The sequence below is a fragment of the Pleurodeles waltl genome, chromosome 8 (genome assembly GCF_031143425.1).
Source record: "Pleurodeles waltl isolate 20211129_DDA chromosome 8, aPleWal1.hap1.20221129, whole genome shotgun sequence".
NCBI lineage: Eukaryota > Metazoa > Chordata > Amphibia > Caudata > Salamandridae > Pleurodeles > Pleurodeles waltl.
In genome coordinates, this window is record NC_090447.1 from 1,420,353,168 (window position 1) to 1,420,372,079 (window position 18,912).

Consider the following 18,912-nt stretch of genomic DNA (forward strand, 5'->3'; position numbering starts at 1 on the left):
CAGTTCACTGCACTTCCTTTTGGCCTCACCAGCACCCCTTGAGTGTTCTCCAAGGTGATGGTGGTGATTGCAGCTCCTCTGCGGAGATTAGGGGTGCCACTCTTCCCCTCTCTCGACGACTGGCTGTTGAAGGCGGACTCACCCCAGGCTGTCGTCCCGCACTTCCAGACTACGGCAGATCTCCTGCATTTGCTGGGGTTCACTATAAATGTTCACGCCTGACTCCTTCTCATGCGCTCCCTTTTCTCTGAGCTGTTCTGGACACAGTACATTTTCAGGCTTATCCTCGTGAGCGGCAAGACCAGGATATTCAGGCTATGATATTGAGGTTTCAGCCTCTATCCTGGATTTTGGTGAGAATGAGTCTGAGGTTGCTGGGGTTCATGGCCTTCTGCATCCTGCTGGTGACTCAAGGTAGGTGGCATATGCGGGCTCTGCAGTGGGACCTGAAGTTCCAGGCGGCACAGCATCAAGGACATCTCTCTGACATGGTCCAGATCTCAGAGGGAACTGTGGGAGATCTTTAGTGATGACTAATGAACTGTGATTGTGTCAGACGCAGTTCCCTCTCCCTTTCTTACACAAGCTCTGACAGTGCCAGATGTGTCACTCCTGGGATGGGGAGGCCACCTGGGAGAGGCGGAGATCAGAGGCCTCTGGTCTCTAGCGAAATCCGGACTCCACATCAACCTGTTGGAGCTCCTGATGATTAGACTAGCATTGAAAGCATTTTTCCCCTCTCTCAAAGGGAAGATAGTGCAGGTGTTAACAAACAACACCACTGCTATGTCGTACTAGAGGGAGGTGGGGTCGTGGACCCTCTGTCAAGATGCTGTGCACCTTAGGACGTGGCTGGGGCATCATGGAATTTCCCTGGTGGTTATACATCTGGTGGCTCTCTGAATTGCAGAGCGGACAAACTCCGCCAGCAATGTGTGGTCAATCACTAATGGCTTCTCCATCTGCAGGTGGCGCAAGGTCTCTTTCAGCAGTGGGGAGAGCCTTAGTTAGATCGATTTGCCTCCGCAGAGAACAAGCAATGTCAGCAGTATTACACATTTGTGGGAAACTGGCTTTATATGGTGCACTAAAAAGTATACTTGGCAGGCAGAGAGTTCATTGGATCCCCAGTTGGTTGATAGAGGCAAAAGAAGATAACACTAACGTTCTCTTTTGTGGTAGTGTGGGTGAGCAGTTATGCTTATCAGAGGGCAGTGCAGAGCATTTGTTGTACTCGTACAGGCAGTAAATGAGACACACACTCAATGAATAAATCCAATACCAATTTAGAAAAATAACAGTTCTTTTGATATATGCTTTGAAACCAAGAACTTGGCAAAAGAGTAAGTACTGTTTTTATTTTTAAAAGTTACAATTAAGTAGAGTTCAAACCTGTGCATTTTTACACACAGTGCATTCCGGTGAAGAGAAATATCAATAATGCATAAAGGTAGGTACAGTCAGTTCCAGGGGTTCATCGTCTGGGTTTAGAGATGTAGGGGCCCTTGGTTCAAAGTTCTACCAGCAGTTCGTCGGGAGCACCTCCCCCCCCTCCCCATCCCCTCCCCCCCCCCCCACCTCGAATTCCACCGGGAGCAGAGTGCGTGCGTGTGTGGTGTTAGATGGGTGCTACAAAGAAGAGGGGGGCCGCCTGGAATCAGGCTGCACAGGGGCATTGGGTACAAGTTAGAGAGTTATGCTGATGCCCCTCGAAGGCTGCTTGGTCCTGGTGCAGTGAGAATCCCAACTGGACCCTCACTGTTGTTGTTTGGTATAGGACATCTACTACAGTGGGGATTGGTGCTTCACAGCTCTAGTGGGTCCTCCTGTCATCAAACTTGATGAGGTGACACTCCAGAGCCTGGGTGCATCCTCCTGGTTGTCTGCGGTGTCAGTAGGGGCCGGAGAGCTGCAAAGCTCTGCTTTTCAGTGCCTACAGACAGCAGGCAGTAGCTCCTCTACTCCAAGAGAGACGGCAGTGGTTTTGAAGTGCTAACAGGCTACCCGAGGCTTTGGTAGTTCTCATGCTCGCAGGACGAGATACTCTGTTGCGATTGTCGAGAGAGGTGTGGGCAGGCAGTGTTCCGTGTCAAAATGTCCACAGCTCTTCTGCTGTTCTCACTAGGCAGTGGCTTTTCTTCTTCCTTCTTCTCTTGATCCGTCGAATAGGAGTTCTTGAGTTCAGGGGTGCCACCTAAATGCTCAATTTAGGGATGTTACAGGGAGTGCCAGGTAGCAGCCAATGGTTTGCCTACCTGTAGGGTGACTACATTTTGTGTATGATCACTTCCCCTGGGAAATGGACATAACCCGGACCCTATAGAATACTAATTCCTTCCAAAACAAGGTGGAGGACTTTGAAAAGTGGTGTCCACATGAGCTGGTCCACATTAGGGTTGGGACTATCTGGATGTGGGCACACGTCCTAATCTTCCCGTCTGTCTTGCTGCCAAGAAGTGGGGTCAGGACAGGGGGGTGGTCTTCTCCACCATCTGGAGAGTCCTGGATTGCATAACAAATGCTGCTTGTCCTTTGAAGCTTCCTGCCCTGGAATGTCCATCCTGCCTGGAAGAGGTGATAACACCCCTGCCAAGAGCAGGCTTTGTTGTTGACCTTTGAGAGTGCTGGTTCTCATCTCAGGAGGTCAGAAATGTCTCTAGAGTGACTGTACCGGTTTAGACCAGTCAATTAACACACTAGCAGAAGGGTAGGTTTCAGGGGGCACCTCTAAGGTGTCCTCTGAGTGCATGTATTAATAAATCCATCTCTAGATTCAGTGAGGGTTTATTATTACGAGATGTTGGATACCAAACTTCCTAAGTTTCAGTCAAGCCACCATGTAGCTTGGGAACTTGTAATGACCAGTGTCCAGTACATGTATTTTAAATCGCTTCCCTGTCTACTTACTATGTCTAAGAATCGGCAAAGACATAGCAGTGGCTTATCTGCTAATACAGATATGTCCTCACTTATGATATCATTCACCCTGCCCTAGGGCTGTATGCCTTCCGTAGGGGGGACTTAGAGATATCATATGCAGTGGTAGGGGACCGGGCACATGGAGATGTGTGACAGGTCATGTTTTCCCTTTTGTCTGTACCAAGACTCATGGCCTTCAATGGCAGCACTGTGTGTGTTTGGTGCAAGGTTCCTGAGGGTGGTACAACTCGTGCTGCAGCCCTTAGGGACCCTCTTTAGTAACCCTGACTTTAGGTACCAGGCATACCATTTACTAAGGACTTACAGATGGTGCTAAAGATGGTGCCAATTGAGAGAAACAACTGTACACTTTAGGGAAAGAGATTCAGCACTGGGGACTTGGTTAGCAGGGACCCAGAGCACTGTCAGTCGAAATCACATCGGAAACCAGGCAAAAAGTGGCAGCTAGTGTAGGAAGCTGGCTCTGTATATACTATATCAAAATGAGATATAATGTGCACAGAGTCCCCAGAGTCTTGACAGAGGCAAAAATAGATAATACTAATGCTCTATTTGTGGTAGTGTGGTCGAGCAGTTAGGCTTATCAGAGGGTAGTGTTAAGCATCTGTTGTACACACACAAGCAATAGAAGAAACACACACTCAATGACTTAACTCCAGGCCAATAGGATTTCATATAGAAATGTAAGTATTCAACTTTCAGTTCCTATCTCCTGGTTTTAGGTAGTCCGTTGTTGGGGGTTCAAGTTAACCTCAAACACCCACCACCAGCAACTCTGAGCCGGTAGGTTGCAGAGGTCAAGGAGAGCCAGGTTAACGTAGGCTTCTATGGAGATAGGGGGTACTCAGAATCCGGTCAGCTAGCAGGTAAAAACCCACGAGTCGGAGGGCAGACCAGGTGGGATTAGAAGAGCACTGGAGGGGCCACAAGTAGGCACCAAACACACACCCACAGGGGCGGCCGGGTGCAGGGTGCATACAGGACATTGGGTTTCCAATGCAGGCCTATGTCGGGGGACCCCAAGGGTCACTCAAGAGGCTGCAGGTGAGGTCGGGGGGAGTGTCTTGGGCACACCACTGGTCGGACAGGGAAGAGGGCCGCCTGCTGGTCGATGCTACACTGGGGGTCAGGTTCTCCAAGGCCTAGGGGCTGCGTGTGCAGTGGGTCCTTTAGGTGTCTGATATCTTCACCCGGAGATCGTGGTCCTCTGGATTCCATCTGCAGGCGGTGTCGTAGAGGTTTGGAGGGGTCAACCCAGGGTGGGCTTTTGCTCCCAATCACCTTTCTTGCTGGGTGGACCACCTGTACACGGGCCGTGGGCGTCGGGTGCACAGGAGTAAGGACTCGCGCATCTGGAGTGAGGTGGGAGTCCTTAGCTGTAGTTTTCTTTGGGACAGAGCCACTGTCCTCGGGAGGTCTTGGTCCTTTTGTGTGCAGGGCAGTCCTCTGGAGTTGGCAGAGGTCAGTGGGCCCGCTGGACGCGTCACTGTTCTTCTTGCAGGTTCTTTGAAGCAGGTGCAGGCGGTAGGGCTGGGGCCAAAGCAGTTGTCGTCTTCCTTCTTCTCTGCTGGGATTTTCAGCTTAGCAGTCCTTCTTCCTCTTGTAGGTCGCCAGGAAACTGGTGAGCTGGGTTCAGGAAGGCCATGAAATCCTAGATTTAGAGGCATGTTAGGTGTTAGAGGGCAGTAGCCAATGGCTACTATCCCTGAGGGTGGCTCCACCCTCCTTGTGCCCACTCCCTTTGGGGAGGGAGGCACATTCCTATCCCTATTGGTCCCTGACCTCCAAACCATGATGGAGGATTCTGCAGGGAGGGGGTTACCTCAGCTCTGGACAGCTTAGGGGTGGTCCTGGCTGGGGTGGTCACTCCTCCCTGTTTTCCCTAATTTTCCCTCCAGATTTGCTACCAAAAGTGGGGCTTTGTCCAGGGGCAGGCATCTCCACTAGCTGGAGTGCCCTGGGGCACTGTAACCCGGGGCTTGAGCCTTTGAGGCTCACTGCCAGGTGTTACAGTTCCTGCAGGGAGAGATGTGAAGCACCTCCACCCAGGACAGGCTTTGTTTCTTACCACAGAGTGCACAAAAGCACTCACCCCATGTGGTCAGAAACTCATCTGAAAGTGGCAGCCTGGCACAGACTGGTCAGTCCTACACTACCAGTTGGGCTAACATACAGGGGGCATCTCTAAGATGCCCTCTGTATGCATTTTTTAATAAAGCCCATACTGGCATCAGTGTGGGTTTATTGTGCTTAGAAGTTTGATACCACACTTCCCAGTATTCAGTGAAGCCTCACCTCAGGCTGGCTCCCTTCTCCAGACTGCAGCAGACCTTGTGCATTCCCTGGAATTCACTATAAACATGCCGTTCCCACTGGACTCCCTCTCAGAATGCTCCTCTTCATCTGAGCTGTTCTGGACATAGTGCAGTTTCAAGCTTATCCTCCCGGGCGGCGAGTCCAGGATATTCAGGCTATAATACTGATGTTTCAGCCTCTATCCTGTATTTCTGTGAGAATTCTTCTAAGGCTGTAGGGCCTCTTTGTCTCCTACATCTTCCTGGTGACATATGCCAGATGGCATATGCAGGCTCTGGAGTGGCACCTGGAGTACCAGTGGACTCAACGTCAGGAGAATCTCTCTGTAAGGTCCTGAGGTCAGAGGGAACTGCAAAAGATCTGCAGTGGTGGTTAACAAATCGCAGTTGGGTCAGAGGCAGACTCCCCTCCCATCCCCAAACAGATCTGACAGTAGTGACGGATGAGTCACTCCTGGGATGGGACAGACATCTGGGAGAGATGGAGATTAGGGGTATCTGGTCTCTGGCGGAAACAGGACTCCACTTCAACCTTCTGGGTTGCATCGAAAAGCTTTCTTCCCTCTTTCAAGGGAAAGATGGTGCAGGTGTTCACAGACAACACCACTGCCATTTGGTACTGCAACAAGCACGGCAGGTGGGGGCATGGACCCTTTGTCAAGAGGCTCTGCGCCTCTGGACATGGCTGGAACAGCAGGGCATTACCCTGGTGGTTCAACATCAGGCGAGATCTCGGAGCACTAAACTGGACTTGCTCACCCGACGATGCCCAGCAGATCACAGATGACGTTTCCATCCTGAGATGGCACAAGATCTCTTTCAGCAGTGGGGATAGCCTTGGTTAGATCTGTTCGCCTCCAGAGAGAACTCGCAATGTAAGCAGTTCTGCGCATCGGAGTTTCCAAGGTAGCAATTGCTCGGAGATGCTTTTCATCTCGACTGCAACTCAGGATTCCTTTACACCTTTATGTCCGTACCACTTCTGCCCACAGTACTCAAGAGGACCAAGCATGACCGGGCCCAAGTAATCCTTGTGGCTCCGGACTGGGCATGGAGAGTCTGATATCTCCAGCTGCTGAGCATGTCCATTGATCCTCTGTTCAGACTACCCCTTTGGGAGGATCTTCTGTGGCAGCAGCAGGGAAGGGTTCTGCACCCAAACCTGTCAACTCTCTGCCTTCTTGCATGGAAATTGAGTGGCGAAAGTTGACAGCTTTGACCTTCCTCCTGAAGTCTGTAACGTAATCTTGGCAGCTGGGTGTCCCTCCACCAACATGGTATACGCCTGTCGTTGGAAGAAATTTGTAACATGGTGCACAGACAAGTCTGTTGACTCCTTTTCTGCCCCTTTCTCTGAGGTCCTGTTGTTTTATCCTTTCACTGACTCATCTGTGCTCTACTAAGGGCACTCATAAGGGTTATTTGTCTGCTCTTTCTGCTTTTTTGAGGGTGCCTGATCAACCTGCTTTGTGTAGTACCCTAAAGAGCATTCATGTTTTACCTTGATCCTCCAAAAGAGTTCTGGGTGGATGACCAACTCAAGCTGCAAGACATTGTGGTGTCCTGTAATCGCAGTAGTCCCTTCTCAAGCTGTGAGGCACACAGAATTCTGGGCTTGGAAGTCCTTGCTTTCAGCAAGTTTTTAGCACGTTTTGCCATATTTTTTCACGGTACGTACCTGCATATCGTTGTGCAATACTTCATTTTGTGGATTGTGAGGTTCTGTATCAGGATAATGCGTAAAGCCTAGGCCTGTCCTTGGCATTCTGTGCTTTTACCGATACAAAGTTTACAGGTATTACCCCATTGAGGCTAAGCCGGCTAAATATTGATCTGTGCTTGGATCATTATTTTATTTCTTTATATTGAACTGTGCCTGTTTGTCATTGAGGTGAAGTATCCCTTTTTCTGTGATAACTGTAGGAAACTGGCTCTGTATATACTATATCAATATGAGATATAGTATGCACAGAGTCCAGGGGTTCCCCAGAGGCTAAAGTAGATAATACTAGTGCTCTATTTTGTGGTAGTGTGGTTGAGCAGTTAGGCTTATTAGAGGGTAGTGCAACACATTTGTTGTAGACACACAGTCAAGAAATGAGGCCCACAGTCAATGACTAACTCCTGGTCAATTGTTTTTATATAGGAAAAATATATTTTGTTAGTTTATTACTGGAAACAGAATAACTTTTGCAGGCGAGTACAGTTGTAAATAGGCGTCAAGCATATGTATCAAATGTACTTTGTTGGGTTTTAGCAGATAAAGCAGTTTACAATTAAGTAGCAATTTTGTATTTCAAAAGTTGACAGTACAATTTTCCATAGGGGAGTCCATAGAGTCCTCGGGGGGAGAGGGGAGTGGGGGGAGGGGATGTGGGGAAAGTATTAGCACAGAAATCAATTAAGTACAAAACCTAGAGTTCTAGTCTCCGGGGGTTAGGATGTCCACTGGTCACAGTTCAGACTGTGTAGGGTCATATTGCTAATGCAGCTATTCCCTTCCCGGTGGTATAGTACGCACACTGCCTTAGAGCTGTAAGGCCTGTTAGAGGGGGGACTAAACTATGCCTCAGGTAGTGGTTTGTGGGCATGGCATCCATGGAGGAATGCCATGTCCACATTACCGTTTTCTCCCCACTAGCACACACTGTCTGCCATGTGGTTGGTGAGGGGTCCCTTAGGGTGGCACAATACATGCTGCAGCCCTTAGGGACCCTCCTCGATCACCGGACCCTTGGTACCACTGGTACCTTTTACAAGGGACTTAGCTCTGTGCAAGGGGTTTTCCAATTTGTGCTTTGGCCTGGTTAGCAGGATCCCAGCACACTCTGTCAAGTCAGCGCCAATATCAGACAAAAAGCAGGGAGTAACCATGCCAAAAATGGCATTTTGTGACAGGAACTCAATTCAAATGGCCCATGATTTATTCCTCGATGGGTAAGGCGTCCCCTCTTCTGCATTGGGTGCTACTGTTACAGGTAACCTTAATTTATTTTCAAAGTTGAGAGTCCACCACAACAAGGTCATCCCATGATACCTTTAGTCTGCTTAACTCTTGTGTCAAAGTATTATGCTCATGTAGAACACCTAAATACATCCAGCAAAGCATTGGGAACTAGTGTACACACAGCATTGCCTGGCTCCTATATTAACCTTTATAATTTAATAGATGGTTAGAGTTCCTTCAACCAGCTTGACCCAGAGTTGTATCTCTTATCATACTCCCCAGAACATAGATAGCTGTTTTTTTTTTTTAACATTAAATGTTTCATCTGTGGATACCTCCTCAGCTGACCATGGATCAAACAGTTTAGGGGGCATCTTACCAATAGCTCACTGGCTCAAGGGGATCCTTTCAGTCATGAAAGTGTGTATCCTAATTGTTGAGCAGAAGAGAGTTATTTTGTTTATTAGAAGCATCAGAGCCATATTTAACTCCATACAGCGTTTGAGTGGACACACCCAACTCCTTTGTAGACCAATCTAGGTGTTTTGGGCTGAGGCCTTCAAAATGGTATATTTATTTCTTCATTTCATCCATCTCTGGGAATTAAACACCCAAATAAATAGCATGACTTCACTTGTCAATCTACTCACCATCTTCAGAATGAACCTCAAGGTGTGGCTCTTCGGATTAGGCCCCTCCCCACCCTCCCAGCGCCTTGAGACCCTCACCGGTGAGTAGGTGCACTTTACAAATACTGATTGATTGATTGATTGAGTGACTCCACACGAAACGTTTGACGGTTAGTTGATGAACACACCTCTGTCTTACGGTTTCTGAGGATAGTAGGAAATGTTTTGGTTTCATATTGGAAGAGAATTAAAAAAGGAAAAAAGGCTTTTCTGTGAAGATTCATTCCTTCTGGGTTGCTCTTGCTATGTCTTACCTTGTTTTAACTCTGATACCAAAGGTGATTTACAAATCACTTTCCTTTGGTATTTTGTTTTGTGATAGATACATATCTTCTGCTCTACCTTATTATCCTACATTCCTTCTGTGTGGCTATTGTTGGAATTTTTTGCCTTTGGGCCCAATTTAGAAATTGGCGGACAGGGTAGTCCCAATGGTTCTGCCGTCAAACTCTTGACTGACGGTCATCAGTTTAAAGAATCAGACCCCCCACCCTATTTAGGGCCAGTAGTCTGATATTTTTGCTCCTTGTCAGTTCGGGACCTCCATGAAAACTCTGGCATCCTAGAGTTGATAAAGAGGGAAAATGACCTCCACAGGCCAGGTGCAAGCTCCCCAGGTGCAAGGTTCACTTACGTTCTTGTTTTTCAAAACCAACTGCCACTTTAAAAGTTTGTTTTTGGAAAGGAACCCGAAACATGGTGGCTGTTCACCAAACTTTCAGGTACTTCAGAGGAGCAACCGTAACTGCAGCTCCTCTGAAGGGACAGACATCTCTGCAGGGCCGGCAGATATCTCAAATATGGTGGGTGTGAGTCAACCTTTGTTGATCATCAGCTCTGAGAAGGGGTTCACATAAGGAATTTGTGGGAAGCTGCAATTAGAAATAACATTAGCAACGGTAAGTAACTTATTCCTCTGTTCATTAAAAGAAGCTGAATTGATGTTAGTGCATTCCAGTGCTAGCATTCACTAACTTCATTGTGTGAGACTTGAAAGAATCTCCCTGGCTTTCCTTGGTGGTCGTTAATGAGATTTAGCTTGTTTTGTATGGTCAGTATTTTGCCTAGTAAATATGTTTAAAAACGTGTTTGGGTTTATATTGTCGATGTATTCATTCATTCACTTTAGTGTATTTTTTTCTTCACAGAGATTCAAATGAACCGGTTGTAGTTTCGAAAAATATCTGTGATCAGGTGGCTGAATTTGAGTCAAGATATGAAGATATCTCAAGAAGTAGTTTTTATTTGAAGATAATGGATAATAAAGCAGACCTAACACGGGAAAGTCTATATGAGTATGTGTCAACTGTAAATGACATTTTATAAAAACTAATCAGCACGTTTGATAACTTGTCTCTGAAAGAAAGATCTATCAAGAGAATGGGAATTCTTAAGCATGTTTCTTGAACCCGACTGCATTAAAATACTTAGTAAACTTCAAGCAGGTGGCTTTATTTGGCAATTGCGGTTATAAAACGTGTTTTGCCTGTAAAGCGATAATCGGGTGCAGATATATGCTATTTGATATATGTGTGAAAATATAATCCCACAACTTCATGGTAGGAATACTTAAAAAGAAAGAAAAAGAGGATACGATGCAGACATCAAGATTAACACTGGAGTCGATTTCCAAAAGATTAATAAGAACATTGAGAACAATCTGTCACAAGCTGAATAATTATAGCTTTTGTAGAATGAAAACAGTATTTTGAGCCTCAGTAGGATGTACAGATTAAGTACAGCATGGAAGCAGCAGCCCAAGCTTGCTTCACAATGAGAACATACAACTTAGGCAGCAGCAGTGCAAGCTTTTCTCACACACAGAATAGGTACAGCAAGGCAGCAACGCTGCACATACAATGCACATTTTCCTTGCACAGAACAAAATCCAACCCCCTCATATACCTCTGTAAAAACAATTGTTGTCAAGAGGTTTTTGTAATATTTCAGGAACCATGAGACTTATATACTTCATTCTGGTGTCAAAACATAGATTTTGGGGATCAAGTAGTCTTGTAGAAACAGAAAATAACTCCTCAGAGCAACCTTTCCGTCAATTTCCAAAGTGGCAGCTACAATAGAGGAAGATGAGATGTATATAGAAATGAAAGAAATAATAATGGTCTTTAATCCTAATCCTTTTATCTATACACCAAACTGTTTATGTTATGAATATGAAAGAAAATAATGTTTATCACTCCTGTTTTAGACACATTTTCATAGTTAACTTTGTTTCGACAGTCGCTTGTGGTACATTTGCAGAATGTTGAACATTTGAGAAGAGCATATCGACAGGGACATCTTTTTGTAGCACAGGCTTTGCATGTACATGTAAGTTATGTGAGTAGAGGCCTTAGAAATGTTGTCTTGGTTTTAGCACCCCACCAATATTTTCCCAACCGAATTCACATGGATCTTTCTCTACATGTGCATGATCTAAAAAGTTGACACATCTTCTGATCAAGTAGAACTCTTCTTTAATGTGTCCACCCACATGATATGACTTTGGAAGATCGCTTAGCAGTACTTATCTCTTGATCTCACTGTACCAAAGATCATCAAATGTCTGACAGTCAGGCATTGTTTTCCACACACGCACAAGGTATTTTCCTGCGTCTTTTAAGTCACATTCTTCTTCTGTCTCAGCAAATCCTTTTAGAAAGTTCACAGGTTCAGCAGTTAAAGCTGCAAGCTTTGTTCCAATTTTGCTCATAGTGTCATCTCTCATAAGGAAATGTGCCTTGAAAAGAACACTGGGTATCTCTGGGTCAAGTTTCTTGTACAGAATATGAAGCAGGATTAAGTGTCTTTTCTCGCCTGTTTCATAACGTATCCATAACACTGGCAATCCTTGACTTATGAACATTGCAACAAACCTAAGTAGCACAATGTTATCTGTCATTTGACAGTACAGTGACTTGTTAGGAACCTGTTTGAACAACCCACTCAACTTGTGGTACAACACGAAGGTCAGCTTCCTCCAATTTGCTGTTTAGATCTTAAACAATATGCCCGTACCTTTTGAATATAGCTCTGCAGGCACCAACTCCTCTTTGACGATCATTCCACTTGCAATTAGAAATTCAGTGTTCACTGAAAAATCAGCAACGTTTTGGCGAGTTAACATCTCCAAGTTCATCTTGTTCGATGTTGATGAATTTATCAAGTTGCACAGGTATAGGTGTCAAATGCTTGATGCAGGTAAGGTCAATTGTTCCACTTGTAGACATTCGTCTGATTCTGTCACATTCTTTGACAGAGAGTTCAAGATAACTGTCAAAGACAATGTCCAGTTCTTAAAAGGTGCACACTGACGACTTTGATATCTGAAAAACAGTCTGAACGACCTCTCCTAAATTTTCCAGGGGGGAAATCTTGACCATTTGCAATCGTAACATGTAGTCCACAACAACAGCAGTTTTCAATCAGGACACATTTTCAAATTGAAAATCTTCAGGTTAAATTATTTTTTTGAGCCCTTGCACAAGTTTGTGCTTCACTATTTGGTTGCAGCGTCTCCATCAAATAATGTGTTTGCTGGAAGAAAATCATGCAATAGAATGTCTTGATAAATTCACCCCTTTCTTTTGCTACATACATCTCTCTAAGTGCTTGCAAAAGTTGTTTTGTGACCTGTTTTGTAGAGGCTGGATGGACAAAACTCTTACTATGGCAATTAAAGCGTGAAAGGTTAGCTTTAGTGATTATACCAAACAGCCTTTTCACTTTCAATATAAATCTCTTCTGCTCCATCTTCCAGGACATCTTTCTATCGATAGCCACATATTGTTTGGTCACAAACTTGTGTAGTTGCACATGCCCAGTCATTTAAAAGGGATTTCCTTGCTGCTGCATGAAATGAAGCAGGCTGTCAACATGTTAAAACATTTCCCTTTCTTTCCTACAAGATCGTGGTAAGGAACAGTTTCACAATGGTCCATTGGTTTTGAATCTGTAATCTCTCTGAAAACATTGCAAATACAAAGGACTTCATGGTAAACTAGCTGCTATTGAGCAACATATTCACTTTCATGTGCCTGACCAACAATTGCCCTGGAGTTTTTCTGTGATCTCTTGATCGTCTGTTTCTGTTTCATATCTGGAACCACAGTATTGAACCCTTTTCATTTCTGTCTTTCACCACAAAATGTTTCTGGTTGAATTTTCTGTAGAGGTATGTTTTTTCCACCTCTAGCTTGTAAACTCTTTTCAAATACCAGGACCCATATCTCAGGTAGTTTATGCAATCAAATTTGCAAAACACAGTAATCTGTGACTCCACAGTTTTTACGTGCAGCTCCCAATTACCTTCCTGCTCAGCATGAACCAAGTTTTTTCACTAGAGCTATCATGTGTAAAAGATTTCCCCAGAACTAGCATAGCTCAGATTTTTCTTTACAGTCTTTGACAAACTCTAAAAACTTGTTTTTCCAGTTTTCTGTTTTTGAACTGTGTGTATTGAACATTGCCTACCTTTCCATTATTTCCTTTTAATGAAGTGCACCCTGTGTCTTGTTCAGCTCAATGTTTCTATAGCCTCAGATTTGATGAGCATACCTTGTAACAAACTAACAGAATGAGTTCCGCTCAGTACCGACTGGACATTTTTCCTTCTAAAGATTTCAGCTTCAATAAGTGCATTGTCTATGCCACCTCTACTGAGACAACTTCCTGCACACTGCAACACAACTTTTGTCATGTGAAAAACACCCAGAATTGGATAAAGATAATCAAATCCTACTGGATTGCTCATACAAATATCAGCTACAATACGGAAAAAACCTTCATCGCAGAAAATTGGCAGGATAGGCTGGTCTTCAAGCTGAGCACGCACATTTTGGAAAAATCTTTTGAGATGTGTATACTTTTTGTGTAGTTCGTGGATGGAGATGATATTACTGCTAAAATCCCAACCTTCTTCAGTGGGACGGTATTCTGGGAGATCAGAGCATGAATTCCAGCCCACAGAGGAACTGGCTTTTCTTCATCCTTTAGTCCGTACCGAATAAGCGATATGATAAATTCAGTTAAATGAGCTTTGCTGACAGCAGCATACGGTAGAAGAAGATCCATGTTCTCAGCCGTTTTAAAACTTTCTGGTAGACTGAGACTTGTTGATGGCTTGTAGTGATTTTGCACACGCTGGCAAGGAAGTTGAGTTATAAGTTTGCAGCCTCGTTTGTTTATGCCTGCAGCTGACACAGCTTGTTTTCCAGCAACTACTTCGTTGGTACAGCTTTTTTCTCGTAAAGTGACTTGGAAGTAGCGGGCTGTCAGATTCACAACATTTCACAGCATGAGCTGCTAAGGATTTCCTTCTCCATACTATGTCATTATAACTTGTTGGTACACCAATCCTTTTCATTGAAACTATTAGCTCTCTAATTTTGTCATAGATTGCATGGGCAGTCATCATATTTAGCTGAGTTTTCTTTTTGCCTTGATGTAATTCTTAAAACATGATTTGGAAAAGGCAGTACATTTGCACAGCATAAGCATGCCCGTTCATAGAATTGTCTTCCACTTCTTCACTTATATCTTCAAAGTCATCATCAAGTTTGTCAACTTCTGTTCTGAACTCAAGAACTTTAGTTTGTAAAAGTTTTGCTTTGCTGATATTAAATGATGATGTAAAAAATGTTAAGACAGCATCAGGCATTCTCAATGACTCCCATGATTTTCAGAGCTCTGGGATTTCACAAACTTTGCCAGGAAGTCCAGAAGCTAAATCCATATTTTTTAGTATGTTTCTTAAAATGGTTCCTGCTGATTTTACTGCATCCTGTGATCCTAATTTGGCAGCAAGAACTTCAGGCATCAAATCAGCTGAGAACACCATAAGTGGCTCACTGTTTTTGTTAGACTGACGAAAACAAATTCTGTCATTGTACATTATCACCAGAAAAATCTTAATTTCATTACTATTGATCAATACAGTTCATCAATGTTTACCTTTATTTCTCTGATCTCATTGAGTGTGAACCCTTAGCCAGCACTCGAGTGGCTGTAAAACTTCTTTGGCTTTTTGTAAGAGTGCAAACTTAACTGATGGCTGGCGGTTACGTTGCTACTGGGAACTCATTGCACATTCATATTTTAGAATGTGCTCTATTTTGTGGTAGGGTGGGCGAGCTGTTAGGCTTATCATTGGGCAGTGCTGAACATTTGTTGTACTCACAGAGGCAATGAATGAGGCACACTGTAGAAAAGTGCCCCTTTTTGACATGGGTACCCCCACTTTTTGCCTGATATCTGATTTAATTTCGACTGAAAGTGCCCTGGGTTCCTGCCAACCAGGTCCCCATTGCCAGATACCTTTCCCCAAAACTGCACAGTTGTTTCCCCAATTGGCAAAACCTTTAGCACCCTCTGTAAGTCCCTAGTAAATGGTACCCCTGGTAGCTAGGGTCTAGGGTACTAAAGAGGGTCCCTAAGGGTGGCAGCACAAATTGTGCCACCCTAAGGAACCCCACACCAAGCACATGGCAGGCTGCCATTGCAGGCTGTGTGTCTTGGTGCAGACAAAATTGAGTATTAGTCCTGTTTACGTTTGACTCCTGCAAACCAATTGGAGCTCCACTGCACTCTGCACTGTGTACTTCTTTTTAGTGAACCATGTAGAGAGCCAGCTTCCTACATTGGAGGAACAGCGGTGGGGTCTAAGACTTTGCATTTGCTGATACCACTTGGTCAATAAGTGATTACACAAGTAAATGCAAAAATTGCCTTTAAATAAATTGCATTTTTGAATTGGTTATTTTTTTTCTCCAAATTCTTAAAAGTAACTATAAGGGCCCTGGTTAGGTCCCTGTAGCCTAACAGTTTAAAAATCTTAAACTTAATTTAGTTAAGACTGTAAAATCTGCGTTAGTTTTTTTTGCATAGCTGAAAAAGGTCCCAACTTTAGAACAATAATGAATACCTCAGAGGGTGTGGATAAAAAGCTTGTCCTTACCCCTTATCTCCAGCTTTCTCATAAGCAGTTAAGAGCCCACTGCAAAGGGTACAAAATTAAAACTGGCTCACACCCTACCACGGTAAAGCTCCAGGAGCTGTTGGCAGAGTATGAGCAGGGCCATCCTTCTGATGGGGACACCGACTCTGAGGAACAGGGCAGATTGAGTGAGGAGGAGGAGGAGCTGGACCCTCCACCATTTGAAAGAGAGGAACTTACACCCCACAGACAACCCCAGGTGCCTAGAGCCCCTCCCTCTAGTGAGGCTGGCTCAGGTCCCTCAAGGTCCGGAGAAGAGCTCTTTGAAGATAAGATTATTTTAGAGAGATTGACTTGAAGAGCTCAGCATACTGTTGCAAGACTTGCTTGCAGTCAGTCCGCTGTTGGTCAGTGAGGGTGTCTGAAAAGACCACTCCTTTTAGTGAGCCATCTTTTGGGTTGCTGCAGAGGAGATTAGGGAGAGGTTCACTCTCAGCTTCCTGTCTCTAATCAGTGAAGGTGCATTCCACTTGTCTTGGAGGGCTCCAAAACCCACACCTTTGGAGGGCTCCAAAGACCTCCAAAAAACACACCTTCTGCCCTGGTTGGAACTCCACCAGTGCAGTCTTTTGGTCATACCAGAGCTTCTGAGGATCTTAGCTGACCAAGGATTTTAGATTTTTTTTCCCATACACTCAGCCATTTTGGAGCAAAGGCCAAGTACATAGTTCTCAATATCCTATTTGGGATCTCTGAGAGGTCTCTGCAAGCCCTCCTTTACAAGACAAAGTGGTCCCCTTACATGATGCCCAAACAGAAATCCAGAGGGGGAAAGCTTAATCCCTTCTGTGGCACTAGCATGTAAGCTCAAATCAGGCCTGTAAGTAAGACACCCCATTCCTTCTCAGTATTTTCTTAGGAAGTCCACCAATCAAACCTTCCAATGTCTTGCTGAATCTCTCAACAAGGCCATTAGTTTGTGGGTGATTGTGGGTAAAGAACTTAGATGTCACACCACATTCAGCCCTCATGTAATTTAGGTAGCCAGGCATAAAGTTTGCACCTCCGTCTGACACTACCTCCTTTGGAAAGCTCACCCTGGTAATGATACCAATGAGGGCCCAGCCACTGCAGGAGCACTAGTAGTCATCAGAGGAATTGCTTCAGGATACCAGGTTGCATGATCCACTACAACCAGTATCAGTGTGTTTCCTGATGCAGTTGGAGGGTCAAGGGGACTATGTAAATCCTTACCCTCTCAAAAGGAACCCCAACCACTTGAAGTGGAATGAAGGGAGCCTTTGGGTGGCCACCTGTCTTGCGACTGACTTGACAGGTGGCACAGGAGTTAAAAAACTCCTTCACCTTCTGGGACAGTAGAAGTGGTTCACCAACTTACTCCATGTTTTAGCCTGGCCAAGATGCCCAGCTAGGGGGATATCATGGGCCAAAGGGAGGAGAAACTCTCTAAACTCCTGAGGCACTACCACTCTCCAAGTGGCACTAGGTTTGGGGACTCTAGCCTCAGTGTAAAGGAGTCCATCCTCCCAATAGACCCTGTGGGAGCCACTGACATCTCCCTTCTCATGTTCAGCAGCTTGCTGTCTCAGGCCTTCAAGAGGAGGACGAGTCTTTTGTCCCTTGCACAGCTGTTCCCTTAAGGGTCCCCCTGGGCCCAAGAGCTCTACCTGATATGGATCCAGCTTTATGGACTCAGTTCCCTCAGGGGTTAAGACATCTTCCTGGGAAGAGAGGTGTTGCTTTTTTTGCTTTCAGAGGCTGGTTCCCCAGTCCTCTTACCTTTTTCTCTTGGAAGGTTGAGCCATTATTCCAGGCTCCAAATCTTCTTTTTCACTTTGTGCTCTGGTTTTCACACACACCAGTTCAGGGATTTCCAGCATGGCTGTATGGGTTTTGAGCTCTACTTCAGCCCAAGCTGAGGACTCCTGATCATTCCCTAGCAAACATTCTACTGGGATTGCAGACAAGACCACAACCTGTTTCAGGCCAGTAACCCCTCACAATTCTAAAGTCACCATAGCCATGGGATGGACTTAAGTCACATTGTCAGCATTAGTAACTGGATATGTTTGTCCATCCAAATACTGTCCTGGGGAAAACAGTTTCTCTGTCACCATGGTGAGACTGGCACCTGTATCCCTCAGGGCTTCTACCTTTGTCCCATTTATTAAGAGCTGCTGCCTGTATTTTTGCATGTTAGGCAGCCAGGCAGCTAGTGTGGCTATTTCCACCCTACCCTCAGAGACTAGAGTAGCTTCAGTGTGAACCCGGATTTGCTGTGGGCACACTGTTGATCCCACCTGGAGACTGGCTATTCCAGTACTAACTAGAGTAGTGCTAGTGGGATTTTTCTTGGTACAGGCCATGTCTCCAGTTTGGTGTCCATGCTGCTTACAGTTGTGACACCAGGCCTTCTTGGGATCAACGTTTTTACCCTTGTACCCATTTGTGGACCGTGAAGAGGCTCAGGGCCCACCCTCCTGGGCAGGTTTTTGGGGCCCTTGAGAAGACCCTTTGCTTTTGTCCTGCGGTGTCTCACCACCCTTCCCCTGGGGAGGCTTTGTGACCCCTTTATTTTGGTCACCCCCTGTGGCAGTCTTGGTCACCCTAGTCTTGACCCAATGGTCTGCCTTCTTTCCCAATTCTTGGTGAGAAAGTGGACCTGGGTTTACCAGATGTTGATGCAACTTGTCATTGAAGCAGTTATTTAACAGGTGTTCCTTCATAAACAAATTATAAAGCCCATCATAGTCATGCACTCCACTGCAGTTATCCAACCACCTAGTGTTTTCACTGAGTAGTCAACAAAATCAACCTAGGACTGCTCACAGTTTTGTGAGCCCCCCTGAACCTAATTCTATACTCCTCAGTGGATACTCCAAAGCCCTCAATCAAGGTAGCCTTCATGTGGTCATAGGATTCTGCATCTTTACCGGAGAGTGTGAGGAGTCTATCCCACACCTACCAGTGAACAGTTCCCAAAGGAGAGCTCCCCAGTGAGATGTATTTAACTTTCTGGTTCACAAGCACTCTCAAAAGCTGTGAACCACTTGGTGATATCATCCC

At 45.2% G+C, this 18,912-nt stretch overlaps 1 protein-coding gene across 1 annotated transcript in view; it reads left to right on the forward strand.

Moving 5' to 3' along the window:
- LOC138248710 (E3 ubiquitin-protein ligase TTC3-like) overlaps positions 1 to 18,912 on the forward strand; it is a 1,210,547-nt gene that overhangs the window by 827,908 nt on the left and 363,727 nt on the right. Inside the window, exon 32 of the mRNA XM_069202542.1 lies at positions 10,040 to 10,186. Within this exon, the coding sequence (XP_069058643.1) occupies positions 10,040 to 10,186 (147 nt within the window). The remainder of the gene's footprint in view (positions 1 to 10,039; positions 10,187 to 18,912) is intronic.